We start from the raw sequence: 11,614 nt of genomic DNA, 5'->3' as shown, positions 1-11,614 counted from the left end.
TCAATTTAAACTTTTTTTGTAACTCAAGAAACTTTCCGGAATTTTGACTTGGGCTCACAATCACCCCTGAATTCATAAAGAGCATTAAAAAATAACCAAAATTAAGTGTTCCTTTACTGGGTGTTCATTCACTGGTAAGAGCTGTTCCTTCACTTGGTCTTCTTACTACTTGTTATTTGAACCTCCAAAACTTTAAAACAATATTGAGTAAGTTCTCTACAATTTTTTTACATAATTTGCAATTAGTAACAAATATGTTCTGTCATTTAACTAAAATTACGAATTTTGAAATTAATATGATTTTTTAAAAGGCAAGCGAAGCTTAAGTGTTCCTTCACTGGTTAGTTTACCCTATGTAGCAAATATCAATCTATTAATATATTATTTTTAAAAAAAATTTTGCAGGGTGTTAATTAATCGTAATAACATCATAGCTAAATAACGGGATCGTCAAAATCACTTGGTAAAATGTAGAAATAATTGGGGGGAATTACTTATCCTTATGTTGAACTCAGCAAGAATGAAGCGTGTCAAATGCACGATTTAAAATTTGCATGTCGTAATGAAATTATTGGAATTTTTTATAATACAAAATTTTTTGTAATATAACATAGCAATAACTGCCGAAAAAAATCTTTGCAAAAAAGAAAGAATTGCAAAGAAAAAAAAAGATAAAAAATCACTTAGATTTAAGATGAAATCGTCACAAATAAAGTGCTCCAAAAAGTGATTATTTAAATCGACGATCTAAAACTCGCATCGTAAGAAAAATTCGGGATTTTCGAAATCATGTAGAAAAGCGGGGGAAAAAATCATTTATATTTACGATAAAATCGGCTAAAAGAAACAGTGTTAAACGGACATTTACTAAAGAATCTGTTAAAATTGATAGTGTCAAAACGTGTGAAATTAAAACTGTGATTCAAAATTGCCATTTTTTTAAAAAAAATTTATTGTGTTTAGAAGCTCCCGCGGGCCGCACTTCAGTAGTCGAAGGGCCGCATTTGGCCCGCTTGCCAGAGGTTGTGCACCCCTAATTTAATCATAATGCAAATCATTGCAATCTGCTAAGATATTTAAAAAAATGCAAATTAATATCATATCAAAAGTTAAGCACTAGTAACAAAATTGAGATTAATAAAATTAAAATATTCAAATAAAATCTCATTTAAATTTAAAAATATTTGTAAAATTATGCCTGCTTCACTTTTTTATCCTAATTAAAAGCACATTAATATGCTCTCAAAACAAGTCTTAATGTAATTCAATTAATATTTTCGAGTTAAATTGTTTGGAAGTTATTGTTCAAATTACAATAATTTGCAATTGTTTTACTTTTGATGTGAAGTCTGTTGATCAAGCGCTGTGACCTGCCTTGGAAAAAAGTGAGTTTTTTCGGGTGGGCCTACCCGAAAAATAATGGGCTGGGCTCACTTTGGCCTACCTTGATTTGAAGCCAAAGAAACAATGTGCTAAGTTAGAGTGCAATTGTGTTAGACAATTTCAATTAATATATTATACAAAATGAGCCATAATTCTATATTTTTATTTTGTTACAGTAATTATGGAAATTTTTCTCCTTATGTAGAAATTGTAAGCAACGAAGAGAAAAGCAAAAACTAATTAAAATATTTTGGCTTTTTCATACAGTTCAATATATTAGTTTTATTACTTTTTAATTTAAAATATGTAGGCTATTAAGCAACATAAATTAAACTTCAAAAACAAGAAAAAAGTAAAAATAATTTTGTAAATAAAAATATTTGGAAGTGCTTTTCATTAATTAAAAAAAGGTAAAAAGGCTACTAGTTAAAAAAAAAGAAAATAAGGAAATTAAAAATAATAAAGCTAAGATAACTTTGATTTTTACACTTGTTGATTAAAAATTATTTTTGATAATTTTTACAACCCCACCCCCCTTGTAACACTGCTACGTTAAAAGATGCAACTTTGCGAAATTTCTGAATGTGTTTAAATGATCACTTAATAGTTAAATGTGTTTATTGTAGGATCGTGCAAGTGATCCTGATGACAAGGATGATTTTATGACTTCAGAAGATATGCAAGGTCTAGAGCTTATTAGAATTGCTGCTGATAACAAAAGAATTAAGTGAGTATATTTGTATCCAAAAGCAAATTTCATCTTCTTATTAACAAAGTAAAATTACGTTAAAAATTTTGACTAGGTTTGTAAAATGTCCGAAAGTCACTCAATCTCTCTTCAAAACTTCTAGGGAAAGCAAAAAAAGTTGAACGTTTAAAAAATAAAAAAAAAAACACTCCTTTCCAATAATTTTCCTAATTTGCTGTTAACTTTAAATAATCAAATATAGCATATCCTATTTCACTATATAACTAAAATTTGTAAAGGCTGTATAAGTTTTCAGAATTATTTTTCTTTTGTCTGAAAATTAATAATTTATTTTATATGCATGGGTGCATAAATACTATTTGCTAACCATTCTTATTAATGAGTGGGGGGGAAAATAAATATAAAGATATTGGTGTGTGGGCCAAGCATTGCAGGTGAAAAACGATTATCTTATTTCTTTCTTAGTGAAACTGCATGGAATATTTAAAAAACAAAGTTTATTTTTAAGAAATCAATATTAAAAAAGCAACAGAAACTTTATCTCAAAAAAACCATTATAAACATTCAAAAAATGTCCACCTATTCTAATTTTTCGTTTAATTAACATTTAGTAGAGTTTCTTTTCACAATAGCTTTTAAAAGTCTGTCAATAAATGTAGCTTTTTTAACCCTTATTGTGTTATACTTAAATATATGCTTTATTGGCACTTGAGGTAATGTGCTAAAAGCTCAATTATGAAGACATCAGGCGCAAATGATGAGAGGTGATATTAAAACAAAGTTGTTTTCAAAGGCTGATAATTGTGTATTTAAATAAACAGGTTGATTCATTATGCCAAGTTTCACTGGATATGCACCAAAGGACATCATCACTCTGTTTTACTGTTCCAACTAAATTCTTTGGATAATCAATTTTCCTGCTTCATAATTTACAACCCAATGTGATAAATTTGTTTCCATCATCCTACAAAACATTATATGTTAGGCATCTATTTATCATCGATTTTGCAAAGTGAAGCCTCTTATTTTTCTCAAAAACATTTTCTTCAGGTAGAACACTCATTTGAGGAAGATTGTCTTGTGAAATTTGACCAAAATATTTTTTATTAAATTTTGCAGAAACTTTTACCAATGTGAATTTATGAATTTTTTTCACAAATTTTATAATTTTAATCTCTGATCACGCTGGTAGGAAGTCCTTCTTTTAAACTTTTTATCACATACTGCACAGATCACCGAAGTCAAGCATCACTGGCTGCGGTCAGTGTACGGGTGGGTGACCACTTGGATCAGTCTGCGTAGGGACCGAGGGTGTGCGGTATTGGTCCTCGTTAAACTGTTCTACCGTAAAGGGCTCGACTTCGCGTGCAGATCGTCGGGCTACCGAAGCGGGGGTGCAATCACCTCTGCGGAGGATCAAAATTGTGATAGCATGTCTTTGGATCATCCTCAGGGATGTTTCCCAGGCCGTCGCCATTAGCCCATTGCTCAGCTCTAGTGTGACGTAAATGAACAAAACAAAAAATCACATACTGCACAGTGGAATGGGACAAAATTAACTCATTTAGCAATATTAATACTCATTTGCCTCTTATGATGGTAAGTAATCAACTTTCAAATGCTCTCTTTTGTATTATAACGACTGCAAGCCATTTTTAAATGATTAAAGAAAATATAAAGTTAATGCGAAAATTAAAATGTTATTTTGTTACCTTAAGTTTAAAACAAATAAATAATTGAAAAATAATTAAAGAAATAATTTTTATTCTGAAATTCGTAAACATTTAAGTGTACAATAACTTTTTGGAGGTATTGATTTCTTAAAAATAAACTTTTCCTTTGTTTTTTAAGAGTTTTGCTAAGAGTAAATTATATGTTCTATTATTAAATATCCATTCTGGATTTTCAATTTTAATTAATGAGTAGAGCCCTATTTCAATAAAAGTCAAAAGTTTACAAACATTTTTGGAAGCCACTGTAAATATAAAAATTTATTTATAATCTCTTATAATTATTTTTCTCTTTTGTTTAATGAAAATATATTAAACAATACTTATCCAAGGTATTTTTGATCACTCTATAGTTTCTATTTGGTACACTTTACGCAAAAACTACTTAAAGTAACATATTAAAACAAGTTTTATTCAATTAAAACAATGTATTCTGTAAGCTAAACATATTAGTTTCTCCACATTTGTCTTTTTCAAAAATTAATGTTGTACCAAAACATTAAAAAACAAAATCTTGCTGTGTTGTTAAAATAAGATTAAAACTAACGTAAGTTGAAATTCCTTGTACACAAATGTTGAATTTTTATTTTGTGTTTCGTTTCTAGATATTTTCAGCACTCTATGAATTTTGTGGCATTTTAAAGACATTTAAATTAAAACTTAATGCCCTGCAAATTAAAAATAAATTATTTTTTTTACATTTTTTGAATGAAATTTAAGGTCACTTTGAATTTGCTCAAATTTAAAAGTAACGTGTGTGCAGGAGTAATATATATTTGTTGAATTTCAGACGCCAAGAAGAAAAAAGTCCGTCTAGAAGTAATGAATACATGCTGGGTGGCAATGATAGAGAATTGCCGAGGCACGCGAAAAAGTCTGAAGTTGGCATAACTATACACGTTGATGATTTTACATGATTTCTCTCACTTAATTATTTACCTATAAAGATCTGCTTCAAACAAACTGTTCCATTAATATAACAAATTGTTGCAATTTTTCATTTTTAAAAATTATATTTTTTTAAAACTTAGTGTATTTTGATAAAGAATAGCTGTTATTTTTACAATTTCCCTTCTCAACTGAAAATTGCAGAATTGAATCATTTGAACTAAATATGTCTTGAAATGGTCATTTGTCTAAATAAGCAAAGATCATTTTATGTAAATTGAATGCTTCCTAGTTTGTTGAATCATTTTTTAAAATTTCCTCGTGAATTTTGAAATGCCTGTAAATTGTTATTTATTCGATCACATAACTGGTGCTAATATTTATTATGTAATATATGATTATTAGTTAAAAAATTTTAAATATTTATGTGTTTGAGTGATAAAATGTTTCCTTTTTAAGTATTGATTAAAATGTTGGTGCAAATTAATCATTGTATGTTCTTTTTCTTGACAAGGTATAAATGTATGTGTGTAAAGAGTTATCCAGAATGAGCTCCATTCACTCTAATTACTTAAGCCAAAAATTAACTTACATAACCCTGGGTAAATTGACCTTATGTTGTTTATTTTTGGCTTTATTACTTGTATCCTCCATTTTTTTTTTTTTTCTTCCCCAAAAATCTTTCTGCAAATATATTTTGAATTGAGTGGGGATTAATGTAAATTGATTCAGGGTTCCCACAGTTCAGGGACAAACTGGAATTGTTTGAGAATTTTGTTCCAAAGATCAGAGAAAGTTGCAATTTTTTTTTTCAAAAAGTAACCAGTCTTAAAATTGTCTGTAACAGTAGTCAGTTATTGAGATTCGAGTTAAATAATTCTTACATCTATTACAATTATTTGTCGTAAAAATTTTCACATTTTGAGTCAAACTGAAATGTTCCCATCCTCATTTAATAATTTTTTTTTACACTGAAAATCTATTATAATATCAGCGCATTATTGTTATTCATTTCACTGAATATGACTTCATTATATTTTCTCACAAAGAAGTGCTTAAGTTACTTCTATAGATGGAACCCATTGTATCTATTAAAACATTAGGACGACCAACATTTTTCGAAACCGATTCTTACCAGCAATAATTGAAATCGTAGTATTGCAGATAAAATTATGTAAATGTTAAAATCATGTTTTAGGTTTGTAACTGTGAAAAAATTGTTTATTACATATTGTTGGCAAATTTTTAAATTACTACTGAAATTGTGTTAATTTTGACAATTTTCGGAACTTTTCTAATTTTAGTCTGAAAATCCAGAGAAATTTGGTTTTGCCTGGAGAGTGTTTGTTCTGTTTTTAAAAGATTACTTTAACATTTTTAATGCTTCTAAATGTTTTTTATATATATATGACAGTTCTTCTAGCAGTCTATCAAAAAAACTTTGTAGGAAAGGTTATAATTCAGGGCTACCACGGGCGTCTAAAATGCAACTATTTTCAGCCTGAGGCGAATATGGCAACTTTTTTTTACCTGAAAAAGCGGGGGGGAAGTTGCTTCTAGCTATGTTTTTTAACATAAATTGGGTTGACAACCTGCGGTCCGTGAGAGCTTCTGAACAGAATTTATTTTTTCTTGAAATGTAAAATATGTTGAAAAATTTATATTGCAAAATTGTGTCATGACTTTTCAATGCACTCAAGTTTCTCGGATTCCATCTTAAGTCCATTTTGTTTCTCGATTGCCTTTTCAATGGTTATTGCTACAAAATTCTGCACAATTTTGAAAAACCCAATTTATAATACGATATTACGATACAGGAATTTCAGATTTGAGTAATCACTTCTCATTATGTATATATATATGCTAAAAATGTTTAGAATTTTTTTTTAAATAAAAAGGAATTTTTTTAATGAATTCTAGTAATTAAAAGTGTTCTGCAAATATACTTATTATTTTGATATAAAAATTTAGTGCTGAGAACACTAACGTTTATATAAAAATTATTATATTTTTAACTCAAACCCACTTGACTAAATGGTTCATGGTATAATATGACAATTAAGTCATTTAATAAAGTCATTTTATTTTTAAAATCTTATTTAGGCAACTATTTTTTGTTCTTTTTTTTCTGTGGCAACCCTGATAATTCTAGGTAGGTTAGGGTAACAAAAATCTTTTTCTGTGACCATTCATTGGTAGAAAATGAAGTGAGGTTATTTAAGTGTTTGAGAGGATAAATGTACTCAATCACGAGAGGGGTTAAAAAGGGTGCGTAGCGTTTTTAAAAAGTTCTTAAAGGTGTTTATTTTTGATTTACGTTTTTTAAAAGCCCTTAAACATGTTTTTTATTTTATTTAGGGTTTGTAAAATGTGCTTCATTTTCTATCTTTTAAAGAGATATTTTTTTCTTTGCCGTGTCGAATGTCGTTCTAAATTACAAAAAATTCATGATTTTCACAATTTTCTCTGCAATATTTACCAGAAAATAGTTCTTTTATCATGATAATGTAAAGTTTTTAAAAATTGTTTTCAATTTTATTGATTTTATGTTTATAAATTAGGAACTTTTAACGATTGAAAAAAAATCTTTCTTATTGCTGTACAGATTCTAATTATAATTTTTTTTATTTTTGGAAAGTGTTTAAAAAATACTTAAAAGGTGCTTATTTATTGTTGAAAATTCTTGCTACGCACTCTGTTAAAAAATGTGAATAAAATAATTTAATACGTTGAAAAAGAGATGTTCCTGTTTAAAATTGCTTAGCAAGTCTGCTAATTTAAATTTTAAAAGTTGGAGTGTAATAATTATCCCTCCATCTCTTATCACTATTTAAAATTCAGGCTAAAAATTTCATTTTTTTTTTTTTATCCCCAATAAACTTTGAAGGAAAATCATTTCAAGATATGGAAAAAATCAACCTGTATAATTTTAGAAATATTGTACTTAAAGAAGTTATGTTTGGTCTCAAAATCATGCAATTGGTTGTTTTGGGTGGGCATTGTATATTTGGGCTTGTTTATGTTCCGTTTTTATGTTACAGAACCTTAAATGATTGGCCTTCTTTTTTTTTTCTTTTTTTTTCAAAACACTTGACTTTATTAGTAAGTAGGATATCAAAGAAAGACCACAAATTATTTTACTTTGTCTGAATTTATATCATCTTGAGCTGAAAGTTAATTATAATTTTTGTTGAAATTTGTTAGAAATTTCGTTGAGGACTGTAATGATAAACATATATTTTTTTAAATTTCTAAAATAGGTCACTTTAATTTGATTGGAGAAGTTCAATAGAAAATATGAAAGCAAGTTTTTATGACATTCATATCATTTTCATAATTTGTTCTATATAGTTTGAGGATTTTGTCTTTTTAGAGCTCCGCTTGGATAATTTTAAAAGTACTATCTTACCTTCTGGAAATAAAATAATTGAAATCTTGGATGTTTTTTCTCCTGCCAACTCTCTGATTGATTGATTGAAAGAGACTCTCTTCAGTTTACATGTATAAGGTTCTTACTTATAAAACATGCCATAAACACTTATAAAACATGCCACAGAACAAGGGAAAGAATTTCAACTATTTGAGAAATTTTATTTTTTATCAAAATAGGGAGAGAGTCGAAGAAAATGAGCAAGTATATAAGATTTATTTTTTTCCAAAAAAAAAAATTTTTAATAATTTTTTTAAAGAACAATTTTTTTAACCTTACTAGCAAGTATAAATGTTTTAGTATATATTTTAAGTATAAAATTAGAAATTAACTACTATAACAAAAATCAGTAAAATTTGATAAAAATCAGGGAAATTCTTGATTGTTTGTGGCCACCCTATTTGTTTGTTTTTAACTCTTCAAATATTTTTTTTCTAATGTTTTGCAAAATTTTAAAATTTTACAACATTCATAGCTGCCAACACAGATAGAGAAATTCGGTAGATTTTACAAAATATAAATTTCATGATAATTTTTGCAAAATATACTAAATATTTTACAAATAGGAAATTTTAGGGATTTTTACAGTCATCAAAATAAAATAAAAAACTGCAATATTTTACAGTTAAGTTTTCACATTGAATGATCTTGAAATGTTGCGTATGATGTTTATTCATAATTTTGAATAGTAATAGGAATTTAATTCATCCAAAGATAATGAACTGAATTTTATAAATGAGGCTCGCTTCATTATGTATTAGTGGTAGTTGTTGGAATATTTGAGCCAACAAGAATCTGCACAAAAATTCTATTTCAATAGGGATTTTTTAAGGAAGCTAACTCAAATTTAGGGAATTTTCTAAAATGTGCAAAAACTGGGAGAATTTTTATGGTAGACCAGGCAGAAACTGGCCAGTAGAGTTAGCAGCTATAAATGTTATTCTTTCTTTACTTCCCCGTTACTGTATCCCTCAATTCCTGTTGATCAGTTAGCAATCTATTATATGAATTGAAATTTTGTAATGTAAATTTATATATTTTCAAAGGTATCTCTATAATAGGACTATCTTATGCCTTATTATTGACATTGTTGTACAAAGAAATACTTTATAAAATATGAAGAAATGGCAGTTTAATATTAACTTATAATAAAAGGATGTACATTTTAAAAATACAGAATAGATTATTTTTAAAATTGTTTGTAAATATGTATAAAGTATTTTATAATACTTCTGAACTTTTTGTATTGAACGTTTAATTTTGAAAACAAAAATAATTTGCACTTCTATTATTTTGTTGGCTGCATTGTTTCTAAAAAGTGAGTGCCAATTGTGATATTTCTCTTTCTTTCAACAGAAATAAACATGTGTATAATTATGTTTGTATTATAATTTATTTTTTTTATTTCTTATCCGATTTCCAGATCTATGTGTACTAGCTTGATTGGGAAGTAAAGGCAGTGTACAAAAATACAAGGCATGTTAACTCGATTCTATGATGGGGGTTTTTTTTAATAGTATTTATTTTACTGATATTATATTTGTCAATAACTTGACTTCGTTTGAATCACAAGTTTAGGTGAGGAAGTGATCCTTAAACACAACGTTCATTCTCAAAACGAAGTCACATGAGTAATAAACTGGTTAGAAATAAGAAAAGTCACTAAATTAATTGGGAGGCAAATCAAATCAGGATACAAAATGCATTCACTTGAATGAAACGAAATGAGGTGATTGTGTCAGGAGTATTTTGATGTTATCGAATGTATGTCCAAGGTTCTAACACTGTGCAGAAATAGATCATTTATCGATGGAGGGCAGAGCTCTATGTAACCAGGGTGTCATCTCGTGGGCCACTGATGACGCAAAATGCTTTTAACATTGTAATGAAATCTTCTGTTTTTTAAAAATGCCCTCCTTTTCATTAGATGAAAAAAATTATTACAAATGTTTTATTATATAAAAGTAAGATTTAAATAGTACAATGGTGATGTTCCAATGCTAATGGGTGTACTATTATCACCCATTTTTCAGTTACGTTCGTTGAAAACACTCAAATTTAACCAGACGAATTGTATTTTGATGTCAGAAGCTGGTAGACAAAAAAAAAGAGGGGAAATACCTCCATAGCAATTATGTAACTGCTACTAATAATTCACTTTGGGTCGTTGATCCTGATTTTAATGTAATTGAATATTTATTTGAATGAAATTAAATATTTTTTAAAAATAAAATAATATTAATTAATTAAGGATATATTTAAAATTTATGGAAAGGACTTTTCTCCACTTCTTGCTCTTAAACAAAATAATGAGTTTTAAAATTGTTCTCAATTTCAATAATTCGACTTAATGTATTGTAATATAATACACACATTATGCATGGTGCATAGCGTTTTTAAATGTGCTTATTTTTGATTTTCGTTTTTCAAAAGCCCTTAAATGTGCTTTTTTTTATTAGTGCGCTTTTAAAATGTGCTTAATTTTCGCTTTTCTATTGGGAGATTTTTTTTACAGTGTCGAGTTTCACTGTGTATTATACAAAAGCATGATTTTTCACATTGTTCTATTCAGCTCAAGTCATTTAAACGTTCGGCGTAACGTATGATAGCGCCAATCATATAACATGTTTGACGAAATGAGTCCGCATGATGTTCATCTACTGAGCTGGAGAATTTTGTTCAACTCTGCTGCATTTTGCCTCCATTTCAGACTTCATTTTCCACCTTCTGATATCGAACCAAACAATCTCTCGATCTTTTTAGGGTGGCTAATATAATGAAGAAAAAGAGTTATTTGTCAGAAACTAGTTATTTTATCATGATCCTGTAAAAATTATTTTGTTGTTGTATATAGTGTTTAAAAATATTTTTTGAGTGTTTAAAATGTACTTTAAAGTTGCTTATTTTTTATTCAGAGATTTGGCTACGCACCCTGTTATACTTTTTCAGTTATATTTTTAATTTATCTAGAGAGGGATCTTTATAATAATACTATTATATATTGTGTAATGTAAGTGCATTAAAAATTTATTCAAACTTTACGTAAGCATATTTTTGGCAAAATTGAGATGCACGCAAAAATAAGCTCTTTCATGCTTCCATAAGAAAGTCTCTTCAATTTTTATTGTAGTTAATCTAATTTTAGGATTGAATTCAAACAAAGATTGTTAACTTGGCACAAAGCAAACGTTTTCATTAATTTTATAAAATTTTTAGTAGAATATTATGTAATAATCTTTTTTTTTTCTTTATTAGAACTTAATGACATTTTGTAAAACAGATTTTTCCAGCCCAGACTTTCTCATTAAAAAAAAAAATATTAAAATTCCGGGATATGCTAGAAGCCAAGTTTAAACGTCTCGAATACATATACTCCAAAACAGCAGCTTAAAACAGTTGTAAAACTTGACAGGGTGTGTAGCATTCTTAAAAAGTGCTTATTTTTGATTACATTTTTTAACAACCCTTAAAAGT

General features: G+C 27.9%; 1 protein-coding gene across 3 annotated transcripts in view; it reads left to right on the top strand.

Moving 5' to 3' along the window:
* Window positions 1-9,517, top strand: part of LOC107451258 (ubiquitin carboxyl-terminal hydrolase 40) — a 104,599-nt gene extending 95,082 nt beyond the window's left edge. For all 3 annotated transcript variants that reach the window (XM_071184670.1, XM_071184668.1, XM_071184669.1), the window contains 2 exons: window positions 2,010-2,110; window positions 4,613-9,517. In XM_071184670.1, coding sequence (XP_071040771.1) covers window positions 2,010-2,110; window positions 4,613-4,739 — 228 coding nt within the window. In that variant the 3' untranslated portion in view covers window positions 4,740-9,517. The remainder of the gene's footprint in view (window positions 1-2,009; window positions 2,111-4,612) is intronic.
* The last annotated feature ends 2,097 nt before the right edge of the window (window positions 9,518-11,614 follow it).

This window comes from Parasteatoda tepidariorum, chromosome 8 (genome assembly GCF_043381705.1).
Source record: "Parasteatoda tepidariorum isolate YZ-2023 chromosome 8, CAS_Ptep_4.0, whole genome shotgun sequence".
In the NCBI taxonomy this organism is placed as follows: domain Eukaryota; kingdom Metazoa; phylum Arthropoda; class Arachnida; order Araneae; family Theridiidae; genus Parasteatoda; species Parasteatoda tepidariorum.
The sequence above is the reverse complement of the archived record's forward strand: the minus strand, read 5'-3'. Positions and strand labels throughout refer to the sequence as shown.